General features: G+C 40.7%; 1 protein-coding gene across 3 annotated transcripts in view; it reads right to left on the bottom strand.

The window, feature by feature from the left end:
• Scn8a (sodium channel, voltage gated, type VIII alpha subunit) overlaps positions 1-17,008 on the bottom strand; it is a 124,991-nt gene that overhangs the window by 47,215 nt on the left and 60,768 nt on the right. For all 3 annotated transcript variants that reach the window (XM_013018727.1, XM_013018726.1, XM_013018728.1), the window contains exons 11-12: positions 14,437-14,799; positions 2,721-2,853 (exon numbers count right to left, since the gene is read on the bottom strand). In XM_013018727.1, the coding sequence (XP_012874181.1) occupies positions 2,721-2,853; positions 14,437-14,799 (496 nt within the window). The remainder of the gene's footprint in view (positions 1-2,720; positions 2,854-14,436; positions 14,800-17,008) is intronic.

A 17,008-nucleotide genomic window follows, 5' to 3' on the forward strand; every position in this document is an offset into this window, starting at 1 on the left:
GATTTATGGGGCTCCTACTTTACTTCTGGACATTTTTGGAGATATTTATGCAGGGGAACCTCATGGACATTGGAAACTTTTTAGAGAGGGACTAGTAAGTCACCAAGATGGTAGCTTTAGTGGACTAAAGGGTTTTTGAAGAGAAGGGTTTTTCTCAACTCAATTCAACAATTTCTAAGTACCTACATGTGCTGTGCTCTGGGAATTCTGTCCAGAAGAATCCTCAGCCTCACTGAGTCCACACTTGCACAGGAAATGCAGATACTTGATGAGTAATTGTACTACTGATCCTGATGCTTGTAAATAAATAATGGTAAAAGACCTGTAGTCCTTCCCTCTAGGCAAGTCTCAACTGTTTTACATGAGAATAAATAACACCAAGTACCATCACTAACTCCACATTCTTCCTCTCCCAGTTCTTTTCCTTTCTTCCATAGCTTTACTGAGTAATGAGTACCCTACTCACTATGGCTCCTGAACATCCCCAAGTTTAATGGCTCTGTTTGGAGTAAATTTGGCGGAGTTTATTGGATGCTGCTGAATATGTTTGCAACAGAATGGTATGAGGTGGAGAAGGCAGAGTTTTCTCATTAATGGATTCTGGAATTCTCTACAGTGGTTTCTAGGTATGTATGAATCTGCTTTCTGGTAAAAATAAATAAATAAATAAATGTACTAAAATAACATCAGCATTTCCTAATTGCAAGTCTGGAAATCAAAAACAATGGTTCATTCAATGATGGTTTTTAATGTACCAAGTAACAAATACAAAGGAACCAATAGTTAAATATAGGTGGACATTTCTTAATGTCTTTTAATTCCTTTATATTATTCATTCATTACTCTGCTTATAACAGTTCCATCCCATCAGCTTTAAAGAAAGGAGTCAAAGACAAGGTAAGGGGACAGATATAGGCTCTGTGAAGCAGAAGCCTTGGGAAAGGAAAAATCTGGAAAGGCTACATGTTCAGGAATATACAGCATCTTTCTTTATCACCCAAGTGACTCTTCTTCCCTCTTCTTCCTTTTTTTAATATGTATGCTGATGGGTGGAGGACAGCAGGAAAGAAGAAGAAAAGAGAATTTTAAGGTGGCCCAAAAGCTTGTAGCCAACAAAGCAGAAGAATGAAACTCTACAGCTTCCAGAAGGAACTATGTAACACCAACATTCTCCACTGTTCTAAGCAAAACTCAGTATGACAACATTGTTTGAGTATCTACTTCTCTCAGACCCTGTACTAGGCCACTGTGACAATCAATAAATAATTGCTGTATTGCATTTCCTGTTCTGACTTCACTGCCACTGATAGAATGTACCTGTTGGAGGTTATTAGCTTTTTTTTTTTTTTAATCAATTGCCATACATGCTTGTAGAGATTCTGTCTAGGTCTCCAAGTAAATAATAAAATTAACTTAAGTTCTTATGCTAGTGTTTCATAGTATGGAATTCTTAAAATCTGAAGTTATTTGCCTGCAATCTCCAAGTATAAGCCACAAGGCTTAAAGATGTCCCATCAGACACTGACCTCAATGGGAATGAAAGAAAGCTGGAAGTTGGTCAGGCAGTAAAAAACAGTTTGCTGAACACTCTTTTTACTTGACACATTGTCAAGATTAGTGTAGCTACGGTATGGTCCAATTCCTTGACATATGTGGGTACAAACATTCCTGGGGAATTCCTTCTTAGGAATTCTTAGGTATTCTCCCTCCACACACACAGTCTGATGTGTTGGACTTTAAATGACTCAAAATATAATGTATTATACAGCTAGAAGATAATGTTAAGAGTCTATCTATTGAGGGATTCTGGCTAGTGCTCTGTTAGCCTGGCTATCTGAACTCTGACGGTAACCTGAGGCCTATAGACTCAAACTAAAATGAATCAAATGAAGGAGACACAGGCAGAATTAATCAGAATTTTGTGAGAAAAAAATTTACTGATTTTACATTCAAGAAGAGCCTGGGAGATGTGTGTGTGTATGTATGTATGCTATCTATCTATCTATGACTCGAGAGAGGGCTGGTATATGTCAAGGGAACTGTGGTCTAAAGGAAAAAGCCTCAAGTGTTCCTCAATGTGCCATATTGCACCATGGAGAAGCCACATGGCACAGAGAATTCAGCACTGACAGCAGTATCACTGTAGACAGGCTAGGATTCCACAGTGGCTGCTCTTTCTCTGTGGCAAAAGCTCCTAAAGTAAGAAGGGTTTCAGAATACCTAGTCATACAGCAGATACATTTATGGGTATGTGGGGGTGTTTGGGAAAGGCAGAATTAGGTACAATCTTCCTTCAGGAAAAAAAAAATCAGAAGGGCTATAAGTACTTAGTAAAGAGAACTATGTTGTCAGGTAGAGGCCATGAAGGGGATTCCATCAGTGAACCTCCACGGTGCTTGGTCCTCATCCCCTGATGTCTCAGCTCCTCATCATGATTACTTGGGCCTCTCCAGACCCTGCAGCTCATTCTCTGCAATTCCTTCAATTTCTTACTTATCTGTATATGATGCTGGCAGGAGAGCTGAATCCTTATTTGATTTTTTGCACATGGCTTCTAGAAGAGAGATTCTGTGACCTTGTTTTCTATAATCAGTAAGATCTATTCCAAAAGCACAGAGGCAGTTTTTTCAAAACTCATACCAAGGGACGAGTTACATTTACCACACACACACAACATATTTACATCTCAGCAGCTCAGCCTTATATCACAGGCTACATACCTTCTACCAGTGTATTTGTAACAACACTCATTATACTGTTGATTCTGTCCTTCCGCCCATAGGAGGCCAATTGGTCCATGGAAACTAAAAGAGATCCAGGGCCTTTCTTCTTAATTTCCACTTCAGTTGTTGCCTATAAAATAAATAAACAAACCAATAAAAAAGTGAGAAAAGGCTGGCTCTTACTGGACAAACAGTACGTATGTGAAGAATATATGATCAGCATTGCTTTTTAAAAATATTATTTGGCCCATGCAATTGTAACCCCTCTGTACAGTATGTTCACAAATAAAATAAAATTAAATTAAAAAAATAAAAATATTATTTGGCTCATGCCTGTAATCCTAGCTACTCAGGAGGCTGAGGTCTGAGGATCATAGTTTAAGCCAACCTAAGCAGCCCATTAGACTCTTATCTCCAATTAAGTACCAAAAAAGCCAATAAGTGGAGCTGTGGCTCAAGTGGTAGAGCATTAGCCTTTGGCACAAAAATTCAGGGACAGTTTCTAGGGCCTGAGTTCAAACCCCAGGACACACACACATACACACACACACACACACATACACACACCCTGATCTTATAACCCGGCCAGTTCATTAAGTGAATGAAACAAGCTGGCCATGAATGATGCTTAATTTTATACATAAAAGCAAGTCATTTAAGTTCATGAAAATCTATGATGAACTAAACAATCTGTCTGAGATTCAAATATTTCATTTGGTTATGTTGAAGTCTGGAATAGAAAGACTAGATTCCCTAGGGATATTGCCACCAAAGAAGACCTTAAGTGTTCCTCTCCTAGTCTCAAGCCCATATTATTTGGCTAGAATTAATCTACGTGCTAAAATAAGGAAAAATCATCTCTACCCAAAATTTCACTGAAGCTAAGTTCCTGATAACCTTGAGTATTAGACGTTGTTTCTTCCTTGGGTAGAAGCACCATCACTCTATTCCCTTTCTAAATGTCAGGCCAATTAAACATTAGACTAAATACTAGCAAGTTGGGGCTGGGAAGGTGGCTCAGTGGTAGAGTGCTTGCCTTGCATACATGAGGCCCTGGGTTCGATTCCTCAGCACCACATAAGCAGAAAAAAGGAATTGAACAGTATAAATTAGGTTTACATTGAAGCAAATATCCAATTAAAGCCAAGGTAAATTTAGACACTCTTAGCCCTTAAATAAATCATCACAAATAACCTCTATCAAAGGCAAGGAAAATTAAAAAAAAATACTAGCAAGTTAAAGTTTCTACTCCAAATCTCATCCTAGTCAGTATAAGAAAGTATGGTAAGATTTGGCATCTTAATGAAATACATTGCACCTTATGTTTATTTATGGTACTGGGGCTTGAACCCAGGACTTCCCACTTGGTAGATAAGAGCTGTACCACTAAAGGTATAGCCCCAGTCCATATCATGTAGTTATCTTCCCATTTTACCATTTTTTTTTATGATTTAACCCAAAACGTTCAAATTCCCAACAAAATAAAAAGTGTAGAATAGGTCACTGGATTGTTACAAAACCAAACTGTTACATGCTTTATCCCTAGACACAGTGGTTTGGTGAATTATAGCAAAGGGTTTCTGACTGTCCGGCTTAGTGTTTGTTTGTGTGTGTGTGTGTGTGTGTGTAGCAAAGGGTTTCTGTGTGTGTGTGTGTGTGTGTGTGTGTGTACACTGGATTGTTACAAAACCAAACTTATAGTGTGTGTGTGTGTGTGTGTGTGTGTGTGTGTGTGTGTAGCAAAGGGTTTCTGACTGTCCAGCTTATAGTGTGTGTGTGTAGCAAAGGGTTTCTGACTGTCCGGCTTATAGTGTGTGTGTGTGTGTGTGTGTGAATGTTTTATATCAGGTCAAGCTTGAAGCTTAAGACTGATTTTTGTAATATCCAGGTTTTCTGTACCATGTCACCAAGTAAACCTGGCTGCTCCTTCCACAGTGAAAGTAAGATGGTCACCATCCCTCAGAGCACAGGGAAGAGATATGTCTGGCTGAGACTAGAGAAATATATGTTTGGTCAGCACCAAAATGGCTGTTTTGCAAATAAAATACTCCAGGGAAGCCACATCAAAATGCCCTACTGACCTTCTACATGTTTATATTTTAATGGCTGCACAAAAGAAAATTCCTAGGAGATGACAAGATTTGTGCTTTTTGATTTTTGGTTTTTTTTCGGGTCAGACTTGGGGCTTGAATCCAGGGCCTGGACACTGACCCTGAGCTCTTTCACTCAAGGCCGCTTAAAGCTATGGCTCCACTTCCAGTTTTCTGGTGGTTAATTGGAGATAAGAGTCTCGTACATTTTCCTGCCTGGGCTGGTTTTGAACTGTGAACTCAGATCTAAGCCTCCTGAGTAGCTAGGATTACAGGCATAAGCCACTATTACCTGGGTGACAAGATTCATCTATCAAAGTGTTTCATCAGATTGTTTTACTGGTTCACACATTTGTTAGCTTACGGGAGAACTTCAGGACAAATAGAAAGAAAAAAATTCCTTGGGATTCATGGCTATATTACTATAAAAGCAAACATCTGTATATGTAAGAATGAGTTACGAACAATTATCTCAGATCATAGGATATATTTGAGGAGTTATTTTTTGCTACAGTTGTTAGCCTGATATTTATGACATTTAATAAATCAGATCAAACTACTGCTTTTAAAAAATGACAACTATCTAACAATGAACAGAGAAGGATTTTTACTGAGTTTCCCTTGTATAAATCTATAGCACATGGTAGACAATTTTTACAATATTGATCCATAGGTGCTGTAAGATCAGACTAGCTGACTCATCAAGGATATAAAACTGTATACCATAATATGGCTTTGATACTGAATGTATCTTACTGCCTTTGAGATTGCTAGATATAACAAGTTGAAAATTCATCAGACTTTATTAACAACAACCTTAAAAAAATAAGGGAATGTATCTTAATGGCAGAGTGCTTGCCTAGCATGCATGAAGCCCTGGGTTCCATTCCTCAGTACTACTTAAACAGAAAAAGCCAGAAGGGACACTATGGCTCAAGTGGTAGAATGCTAGCCTTGAGCAAAAGAAGCTCAGGGACAGTGGCCAGGCCCTGAGTTCAAGCCTCACGACTGGCAAAAACAAAAACAAAACAAAAGAAAACAACAACAATAAAAACAAGTTCAATATCTGGGCATGGTAGTATATGTCTATAATCCCAGCATTCACAAGGCTGAGGTAGGAGAATGGTGAGTTCAAGTCCAACCTGGGTTATGGGAAGACCATGTGGCAAAAAGCAAACAACAAGGGGCTGGGAAGGTGGCTCAGTGGTAGAGTGCTTGCCTTGCATGCACAAGGCCCTGGGCTCGATTCCTCAGCATCACATAAAAAAATGCTGGAAGTGAGGCTGAGGCTCAAGTGGTAGAGCAATAGCCTTCAGCTGAAGAGCTGAGGGACAGTGCCCAGGCCCAGAGTTCAGGCCCCACGACTGACAAAATAAACAAGAAAAAGGCTTAATAAAAATAGAAACTAAGCTGAGGGCCAGTGGCTCACGCCTGTAATCCTAGCTACTCAGGAAGCTGAGATCTGAGGATTGCAGTTCAGGGCCAGCCTGGGCAGAAAAGTCTGTGAGACTCTTATCTCCAATTAATCCCCAGAAAACCAGAAGTGGTGCTGTGGCTCAAGTGGTAGAGCGCTTGCCTTGAGCTGAAGAGCCCAGAGACAGCATCCAGGACCAGACTTCAAGTCCCATGACTGGCAAAAAAGAATCTAAGAGATTGAAGGCGTGGCTCAATTGGTAGAGCACCTGGCCATCATGCATGAAATTGTGAAACGAATCAAAATATAACTTACCAAGCAAAGGAAGGGGTAACAATGTCTAAAAAGAATATGCTCACTATCTGACTTATGAACTTGTAACCCCTCTGTACAACACCTTAATATTAACAATAAAAATATATTAAAATATAATTTATCAAAAGTGACACAAGAAAAAAGCCTATAATAGCTCGATCTAATTAAGAAATTATTATTTCAAACCCTTACTACAGCTTGGTGGCTACTAGCTCATGTCTAGAATCCTAGTTACTCAGGAAGCTGTGATCTGAGGATAGTAGTTTGAAGTCAGCCTGGGAAGGCAAGTCCATGAGATTTATCTCCAATTAACCACCAAAAAACAGGAAATGGAGCTGTAGCTCAAGTAGTAGTCTTCAGCACAAAAGCTGAGGAACAGCATCCTCACCCTAAGTTCAAGTCCCAGGATACACACACACAAATCTTACTACAAAGAAAACTATCCCTTGAGGGCTTCACAAATGTATCAAACATTAAGGAAGAAATAATACCAATCTTAAATGTTGTTGGAAAAATAATGAATGCAAAAAGGGCTGGCATCATGACTCAAGTGGTAAGGTGCATGCCTCTCAAGCTAAAGGGTAGGGGCACAACTCAAGGGAAAGAGTGGCTACTTAAGCTATGGTGATACAAGTTGGTGGCTTAGAGGACAATTGACTAGTCAGGAACCTTGATCCTTAGATTTCAGCCTCCTGAGTAGCTAGGATTACAGGAATGAGCCATCAGTGTCTAGCTCTATGCTTAATTTTTGAGAAAGTGCCGGAATATTTTCCAAATTGGCTGCTCCATTTTATGCCGGAGACTGCTGATTGTTGTTTCTTTTGTAGCTAAGAGGAGTAGATCCAGATTTACCCAAGTAAACCAACCAACTTTGTAGTCAGCTTCCACCTAAATGTGCTCAGCTGCTCAACTCTCATCATCTGTGGGTAGGAGAAGGTTGTTGGGAATGGTAGAGAACTAATGACTTTTTTTTTTAAAGCCAGAAGGTTTTGTCTTTAAACAAAAAAAATAGGGCTGGGAATGTGGCTTAGTGGTAGAGTGCTTGCCTAACATACCTGAAAGCCCTGGGTTCTATTCCTCAGTACCATATTAACAGAAAAAGCTAGAAGTGGTGCTGTGGCTCAAGTGATAGAGTGCTAGCCTTGAGCAAAAGAGGCTCAGGGACAGCACCCAGGCCCACAACTGGCAAATAAAATAAATAATAAGCCTGTAGGGAGCTTTGGAGTAAAACCATCAGTAACAAGAAGAGCAAATGGAAAAAGCTAAGCCTGGCCAGGTGCTACTTGGGAAGCTGAGGCGGAAAGATTTCAGTGTAGGCAACTCAATAAAACCTTATTTCAAAATAATATAAAAAAGGGCCGAGGATGTAGTTTAATGAAAAAGTGCTTTTCTAGCATTCTCAAGGTCCTGAGTTTGATTCCTAGCAATACAAGAAGGGGAAAAGAAAGAAGTAAGATCCATCTCTAACCCAGTTTTGAGGTTCATCAGTGCACGTAAGTACTAACCTTCTGCCTGCCTCCTAAACTGTAGCAGTCCTCATAGAGATAGGCCATTGCAACCACTTCTACTTCTGCTCATGTTTCTCTCCATCTGCCCAAGAAGCTCAGCTGCCTATTGATTCTAAATTGCTTTCTCCTAGAAAGAAGCATGTAACTGGAAATTTATTAGTCAGGCACTTTTCTTGGGACTAAAATGTAGAGCATGTTAGAGATGTTGGCAGAGCCTAGCTATTTATCAATCCTACGTTCAAAGTATTCTGCTTCGCACTAATTTCTACTTGTTAAACACAGGATCTTCACAATCCTAGAAGTCAAAAACACCTTAGTAGAAACTGAACACCAAGAATGAGTGACACGGGTGGGAATGTGGCTTAGTGGCAGAGTGCTTGGCTTGCATACATGAAGCCCTGGGTTTGCTTCTTCAGTATCACATAGACAGAAAAAGCCAGAAGTAGATCTGTGGCTCAAGTGGTAGAGTGCTAGCCTTGAGTACAGAGAGGCTTAGGGACAGTGCCCAGGCCCTGAGTTCAAGCCCCAGGACTGGCAAAAAAGAAGGAGGAGGAGGAGGAGGAAAAAAATAGTGACATAATATATTTCACAATAGGGCTGGGAAGGTGGCCCAGTGGTAGAGCGCTTGCCTTGCATGCTTGAGGCCCTGGGTTTGATTCCTCAGCACCACATAAGCAAAAAGAAAAAAGCCAGAAGTGGCGCTGTGGCTAAAGTGGTAGAACGCTAGCCTTGAGCTGAAGAGCTGAGGGACAGCACCCAGGCCCAGAGTTCAGGCCCCATGACTGGACCCCCCCCCAAAAAAAAATTCACAATAGAGCTATAGCAAAGGTCCTTTTTTTTTTTATCATTTCTGCAAAGGATTAAATGGGCTTAGAAACAATTTCCCAGGATTACACGAGTAAATAAAGAACTAAGACTTTAGAGTTAGTGTCCTGTAATGGTTACTGGTTAAAGCTCTGGAGTTAGATTGTCTGGATTCCCAACATAACTCTACTGCATACTGGGCAATCACAGACAGGCTGCTTTACTCCTCTAATCCTTGGTGGCTGCATTGGCAATGCAGATAACAGCAGTATCTAGTTCATAAGGTGGAACTATGAGAATCAAGTGAGATAAAGCACATACATCTGCAAGTTGCTTCATATGGTTTTTGTGTTGTTTGTGATTTCCAGACTGCTGGTGGCTCCTTCTCTCTTAATGAGTTAAGAACAGTGGTTCTCACTTATTTCCCCAACTCAGAGATGGAGGCATGGGAAAAGGCTTTTTGCTTCAGTGAAAAGCAAGTATGAAGCTGGGCACTGGTGGCGCACGCCTATAATCCTAGCTACTCAAGAGGCTGAGATCTGAGGATCGCAGTTCAAAGCCAGCCTGGGCAGGAAAGTCCATAAGACTCTTAACTCCAATTAACCACCAGAAAACTGGAAGTGGCACTGTGGCTCAAGTGGTAGAGCACTAGCCTTGAGCTGAAGAGCTCAGGGACAGTGCCCAGGCACAGAGTTCAGAGTTCAAACCCCATGATCAACAAAAAAAACCCAAAACAACAACAACAGCAAAAAAAAAAAAAAAAAAAAAAAACCATTAGAAACAATAGCAAGCAAGAAAAAACCACTTGTGTCCCTATCTTGTGGTTCATTTTGCTTAACATCATCTTATCTGGTCATATGTACATAGCTTTTGACCTTTTCTGCTTGTCCCAGACATATACTAGTTATTGCAAATAAGGGAAACCATGGGACCTATGTTTCTTTGGGCCTGGCTTACTTCACTTAATATAATTTTTTCCAAGTCTTTCCATTTCCTAACAAAGGAGATGATGTCATTCGTTCTGATGGAGGCATTGAATTCCATTATATATATATATATTATACCACATTTTCTTTTCTTTTTTTTTTTTGGGTCCGGTCATGGGGCCTGAATTCTGGGCCTGGGCACTGTCCCTCAACTCTTCAGCTCAAGGCTGAAGAGCTTGAGCCACAGTGTGGCACTTGAGCCATAGTGCCACTTCCGGCTTTTTTCTTTTTGCTTATGTGGTGCTGAGGAATCAAACCCAGGGCCTCATGCATGCAAGGCAAGTGCTCTACCACTGAACCACCTTCCCAGCCCATATTTTCTTGATCCATTCATCTACTGAGGGGCATCTGGGTTGGTTTCATATCTTAGCTATGGTAAATAATGCTGCAATAAACATAGTTGTGCTGGTAGCTTTAGTATGGTCTTGTTTATGATCATTTGGATAAATGCCCAAATATAATGTACCATGTGATTTTTTTGTTGCTTTGTATGTCTCTCCCCCACGGTATAACCCTTGTTTTCACTGTATTTGATGTCTAATTTGGGGAAGGGATGGGAAAAAACAAAATGTTTAAATAGGGATACAGATTGACCCACTGTAACAATGAGATATACAAGACACTATGTTGAAAAATGAACTTTACAATTTAGGCGAGGGGGGAGAAAGGGGGAGTGTAGTTGTGGAGGTGGGAGGGAAGGGATAGTAGGGGAAAAACAAAGGAGGAGGCAACAATGCTTGATAGGAAATGTACTCATTACCTTGCTCATGTAACTGTAACCCCCCTGTACAGTATTTTTACAATAAAAAACTTACTAAAAAAAAAAACAATTGTGAGAAGTTCCCAATCATGAAAAAAACCCCATCACACTCAATAATTGGATAACTGGTAACTGATATGAACATTTGTGATGGCACTAATGATGTAATGCTCACAGGTCTTTCTTTTTCTTAAGCATATTACATTTCTTATAGCTAAGGTTTGGTTACCCATGCCTATAATCCTAGGTACTCAAGAAGCTGAGATATGAGGATTGTAGTTCAAAGCCAGCCCAGGCAGGAAAGTCCATGAGACTCTTCTCTCCAGTTAACCAAAATCAGAAATGGAAGTATAGTTCAAATGGTAGAACACCAGCCCTGAGCAAAAAAGCTAAGTGAGAGTAAGAGGCCCTCACTCAGTTCTAGCTCCCAGACTAGCACAAAAACAAAACAAAACAGATACTGTTTTAGGATCAGCTCTCTACACCACTGCATGAAGCATGAGTATCTACAACTGGAGCATAATAATGGCTCAGGTGAAGTCAAGTTAATTCTGGGCTGTAGACACATTGCACATATTTGACAGAATCACTATATCCAGGCCCAAAGGGATTAGGCTAGGTTAAGTCAGGCTGCCAGGCAAGAAATTATTAGTTAAAATTTTATAATTCAAATTTGCAAGATAAATGAACACAAAGTATTAATATTGTAAGTAGTATTTTAAAAAATTCCAAAGGAGCTAATAATATTTAAACTGTTAGGAAGATCTTGGTTCAAGTTCTATTTAGGCCAGATACTAATTATCCTTCTGAGAAAAAAAATCATTTACTGAATAGGGTGGGTATAGAATTAAATAATGTTGAATACCTATAATCTCAGTTCTGAGGAGGCAAAATCCAGGAGAATTGTGAGTTGAGGCCAGCCTGGGCCACAAAGCCAAGACCCGTATCTTATAGGTGTGCACTGGTGGCTCACACCTATAATCCTAGCTACTCAGGAAACTGAGATCTGAGTATGAGGTTTGAAGTCAGCCAGCACAAGAAAGTCTGTGAGACTCTTACCTCCAATTAACTACCTACCAGAAAACCAAAAGTAGTGCTGTGGCTCAAAGCGGTAGCAAGCTAGCCTTGAGCGCAAAAGCTCAGGGATAGGACCCAGGCTCTGAGTTCAAGCCCAATGACCAACAAAAACAAAAAAAAAATCAAGGGCTGGGGTATGGCTCAGAACTCAATTATCTCACATATAGAAGTCCCTGGGCTTGCCAGCAGTGAAAAACAAAACAAACAAACAAAAACCACCAAAACTAGAATATCACTAGTAATTTTCCCTTTCAAAAGCAACTCTTGCTAACTTCATCTTTTTTCCCCCTCTATGTTGTTAGTCTTTATATGGATTTGGTCTTTTTTGTTTGTTTTTGGCCTGCTAAGGTAACTAAGAGATTTTCCTATAGCATTATCCATTAATCATAACAATGCTTTTGTGGCTTCTAATGAAACACCTCTTCCTAGTTATGAATCCCATAGTAATGATGAGCTCTTGCCTCTACCCCATCTTCCTGCATCTTTGGAGAACAACCTCTCAGCCTTGGGAATGCTCAAGTCTGTCATCATCACCTTTTGAGGCCATTTCAGAAAGTCTCCCAAGTGTTTACAGTTTGCTAGGTATGTAGGATTTCCTAAAGCCCAAAGGCAGAGAGCTCTAGGCCACAGTGCAATGTAGAGCAGAAAGCCTTACTCCATATATGTGTTCAATTGATTCTCAAAAATTTCTCCCACACAGTACTGTGCTCAGAAAAACAAAAACAAGGATTCAGCAACAAAGGCGAGTCCAGGAAAAAAAGAAAAACCCTATAGCAGAAATAAGTCAGTTGCTGGTCAGCTTCTGGGGATGTGAGGTTGGAGGATTATGTTCCAGGACAGTGCTGGCAAATATTGCTGCAAGACCCTTATGAAAAAACAAACTAAAAGCAAAAGGACTGAGGGTATAGTCTAAGTGGTAGAATACCTGCCTAGCAATCACAACACCCAGAATTCAATTTTCAGTACCACAAAATCCCCCTCCCAAATATTATCCCTCAAGTCTCCCTCAAATCTCCTTCACATGCCTTAAGATGAACTTGAAGCACCTTCCTGGACTCCTCTTGTATGTTCGCTAAGGGGAGGATGCAAGCTGTACTATTTGGCTTAAGTATTTTTTTAAACACTTTCAGGATATCAAATTTCAAAATCTAAATGTTCAACCATATTGCCATACCAATTTTTAGCCTTACAAAATTTTTGTTTCGAATGAATTACACAATGCAGATAAAAATAATTAATTTATGGAGTTGGGGAGTGTAGCTCAGTGGTAGAGTGCTTACCTAGCATGTTCAAGGCCATGGGTTGAATCTCCAGCACAACATAATACAACACACACACACACACACACACACACACACACACACACACACAGCATAATTAGTAGCATATAAAAAGCTACAAACATATTGGGCAAATGATTATTCCTTTTAAATAAAAGGACAGAAAGAGAAAGGAACACAATCCGACACATCTAAACTGCCTTTTGAATTTTCTTTTTCTTTTTGTGATGCTAGAGAGTTCTGTGCATGCTAAGGGTATACTCTACGACAGAGCTACACCACAGCCCTACATTTTAAATTTTTATCCGGACTGTCAGTGTATCCTAAAGTGCTAAAACACAGATTATTCTGTAATATTTCATTCATGATTGTCCAGTTTTCATCCATACATGCATCATGCTAATTAGAAGGCTGGCTATCTTCATGCTGGGTTAGAGGGCACTGAAGTGCTAGAATAGAGTATAGACTGACATGCTATCTCAAGGAGCTCACACCAGCTATGGGAGGCACCCAGGAGAGTTAAGGAATTAGAGGCAGGAAGTTTAGGATTGCTGAGGTTGTGATAACTAAAAACTTAAAAAGAGAAAAAAGTATAAACAGCTTAAAATTTAAAGAAATGTTAAGAGGTAGCTTTTCCCAAAGAGGGGAACCATTACTGAACCCCTAGACAGGTGATTTTGTGAAGCTATTATATATATGCCTGCTACTTGATTACATTTAAAATTCATCTTTGCTTTCCTTCTCCTTCCTCCCCCATACACCATGTGTTCTTGCCCCATCTTCCACTTTTTCTTCTTTTTATTTCCCTTTCAGTCCCTACTAAGAATCTGGTCTGGTTTCCTACTGGTCTTCTTAACCTTGCTTGGCTCTCCTGATACAAACTCCCATCTCAGCATTAGGCATGAACATTCCTCTTTGGAAAAATCATATCTCATTCTTGCAGAGAAGACAGAAACTTAATTAAAATATTACTTTCTTTAAAAAATTAGAAAGAAATAAGATCTTTAAATTCCAAGCTGTTTTCCTAGCTGGCAAGGGGAAGTGAGGGAAAGAGAAGCAATGGTGTTTCCAAACCGGCTCAGAGTTGGGTCGCTGGTAGTGGCACAGTGGCATTCTCATTCCATCCTGGCAGTCAAAGCAAGTGGGGGAAGGGGAGAACGGATGGAGCAGACAGACTTGCAGACAGATGGAGAGAGCAAATTGAAAAAGGAGTTGACAGGAAATGGGATTAGAAACAAAGAAAGGAAACAGGTAAAGGAAACAATGAATAAAGGGGGGCGGGGAAGGGAACAAGGAGAGCCACGGAGGAGGACTGAAGAGAGACCAGAGAGGCCAGAAGGGGTGGAGAGAGATTGAACGGTGGGATAGGCAGGGCCGGGCAGGGCGGGAAGAGGGCCAGGGAGCTGAGACTGCCATGCCTCGCCTATCTACTGTGTACTTCCTTACACTGTGGTCGGTAGCTGCCTTATCTATTTTCACCTCTGGCAGGAGCCGCCCTCCGATGTGGGAGCCGGGCCCTCCGATGAGCGACACCACGCCATTGCAGTCCACGGTGCTGTTCCGCTTGATGCTGCGCCGGAGGCTGGGGAAGATGCGCGAGGAGCGGCTGCCCTGGCTGTAGCCGCTGTAGCCGCTGTAGCTGCTGCGGCGCTCGCGGGCCCGGATGGGGATGAACAGCGAGTCCCGGCGGCCCTCGCTCTCCTCCACCGTGCTGTGCTCGTCGTCCGCGAACTCGTTCTCTGAGCCTGGGTCTCGGAACCGACCAGGGCCCCGGAAGCTGAAGATGCTGCTTTTGCTGTTGTGGCGAGAGAGGAAGGGCGAGCCCGGGATGCTGAGCAGGGACTGCAAGGAGAGACAGAGACGGGAGAGAGATGTGACCTCCAAGTCTGAGCAGAGGAGACCCGGCTTCCCCAGCGCAGCCCACCCCGCAGTCTTTCTACCAGAACACAAGCCTTCCGAGAAAGCAGTATTTTTTTTTTTTAAATAACTGTGGGGGCTTCCCTTAGTATTTTTGTCTTATCTTCCTGTCTGCTAGATAGGACATTTCTAATTCTATACTCAAAATGCTTCTAGTTTCCGTCTCTTCCTATACTGTCCACAGCCTCTGATCCCAGATCAGTACATCTTCTTTGGAGAATTCTTGTTTTACTATGCTACATCCTCTTCTATTTTGGGTGTTTCAGTGGCTGTATAGTCTTTTCCTGCTTTGGTTGTAATCAACTTGTAAAGGAGACATAAATGAGGTTTCTTACGGGAGGCCATATCAAGAAAGCCACTCAGCATAGATTAAGGTCACTGTTAAATACATATCATATAGTGTAAATAGAACTCTTGAGAAGAGGTTGCAGAGGTTTTAATGTTCTGCTGTTGACTGGGTCTTGTTTACGAATAAAAGCTGTCATTGTATATTAAAAGGGAACACACATATTGGCACAGGCATCTGGACTTCTCTGCTTCACCCATGCATGTTAGGGCATCCTCCCTGAGTCATTGATTCATCCCTCTGAACCTATTCTAATAAAAGTGTGATTCACAGATCAGTGCTGGTACATGACTGTTACTGGTTGCAATGAGACAAGACAAGAAGCTGAGAGAAACATTTAGTGATTTTTTTTAAAAAAATAGCAATTAACAATGTCATAACATCTAAGAATGTGATCATTTCTAGAAATTCATTGTTGTATTTTACAATAGTATCAGTTCCTGAACAATTGGGAAAAAATAGAAACTAGTCACTTATCACAGATAGTCTGGGAAAAATAATGTTCTAAAGAATGTGGCTGAACTGGGCACTTGTGGCTCATGCCTATAATCCTACCTACTTAAAAGGCAAAAATCTGAGGATCATGGTTTGAAGCAAGCCCTGGGAAGAAAAATCCATAAGTCTCTCTCTCTCTCTTTTTTTTTTTTTTTGGCATGTCTTGGGACTGGGTGTTGTTCCTGAGCCTCTTTGTGCTCAAGGCAGAGATCTATATTTGAGCCACAGCACCACTTCTGGCTTTTTGAGTAGTTTATTGGAGATAAGAGTCTCACGGGGACTTTTCTACTTGGGCTGGTTTCTTTCTTTTTTAAAAATTATTTTATTGTATAGATGATGGACAGAGGGGATACAGTTACACAAGTAAGTTAATGTATACATTTCTTGTCCAGAATTGTTACTCCCTCCTTTGTTGTTCTCCCACTATCCCTTCTCTCCCCCACCTCCCTCATTCCTCCCCATCTCCCCCCCTCCCGAACTTGTAAAGTTCATTTCCAGTGTAGTGTCTTGTGGGTATCATTGTTGCAATGGGTCATCCTGTGTCCTTTTTTCAGCATTTTATTATTCCCCATCCCCTCCCCAAATTGGACAAATGCATATACAAGATGTAGGGTACTACTATCAAGTACAGTGACAACAGGAGATATACCACAGGGGGAAGAACATACAAAGGAGACAAAACCATTTCATAGTACATTAAAAACAACAACAATAAAGAAGAATACTTGGTGTCCATATCTTGGGGTTCATTTCGCTTAGCATCATCTTATATAGTCATATGTGCATAGCTTTTGGGCTTTTCTGCTCATCTGATAAAATTATCCTAGATGTACTAATTATTGCAAATGAGGAAAACCATGGGGGAAAAACAATAGAGAAAAAGAATGAACTATATAGAGGGTCTAATGAGAGCCTCTTTTTTCCAAAAGTTGGAGTTCGTGTTAACATGGTTCATTATATATAGTCCTTTGCACTAAGCATTTGGGATCTTGAGATCCACTGTTTAGAGTACCTTCTATATATTCTATTTCTTACAGATGAGGGAGATCATGTGATCTGCTTTTCTTACTTCACTTAAAACTTTTTCCAAGTCTTTCCATTTACTTATGAATGGAACAGTGTTATTCTTTCTGATGGAGGCACAGAATTCCATTATGTATATGTACCACATTTTCTTGATCCATTCATCTACCAAGGGGTATGTGGGATGGTTCCATATCTTGGCTATGGTAAATAATGCTGCGATGAATTGATTCTCAGATCTCAGCCTCCTGAGTAGCTAGGATTACAGAT

Source organism: Dipodomys ordii, unplaced genomic scaffold, assembly GCF_000151885.1.
Source record: "Dipodomys ordii isolate 6190 unplaced genomic scaffold, Dord_2.0 Scaffold42, whole genome shotgun sequence".
NCBI classification, from domain to species: Eukaryota; Metazoa; Chordata; class Mammalia; order Rodentia; family Heteromyidae; genus Dipodomys; species Dipodomys ordii.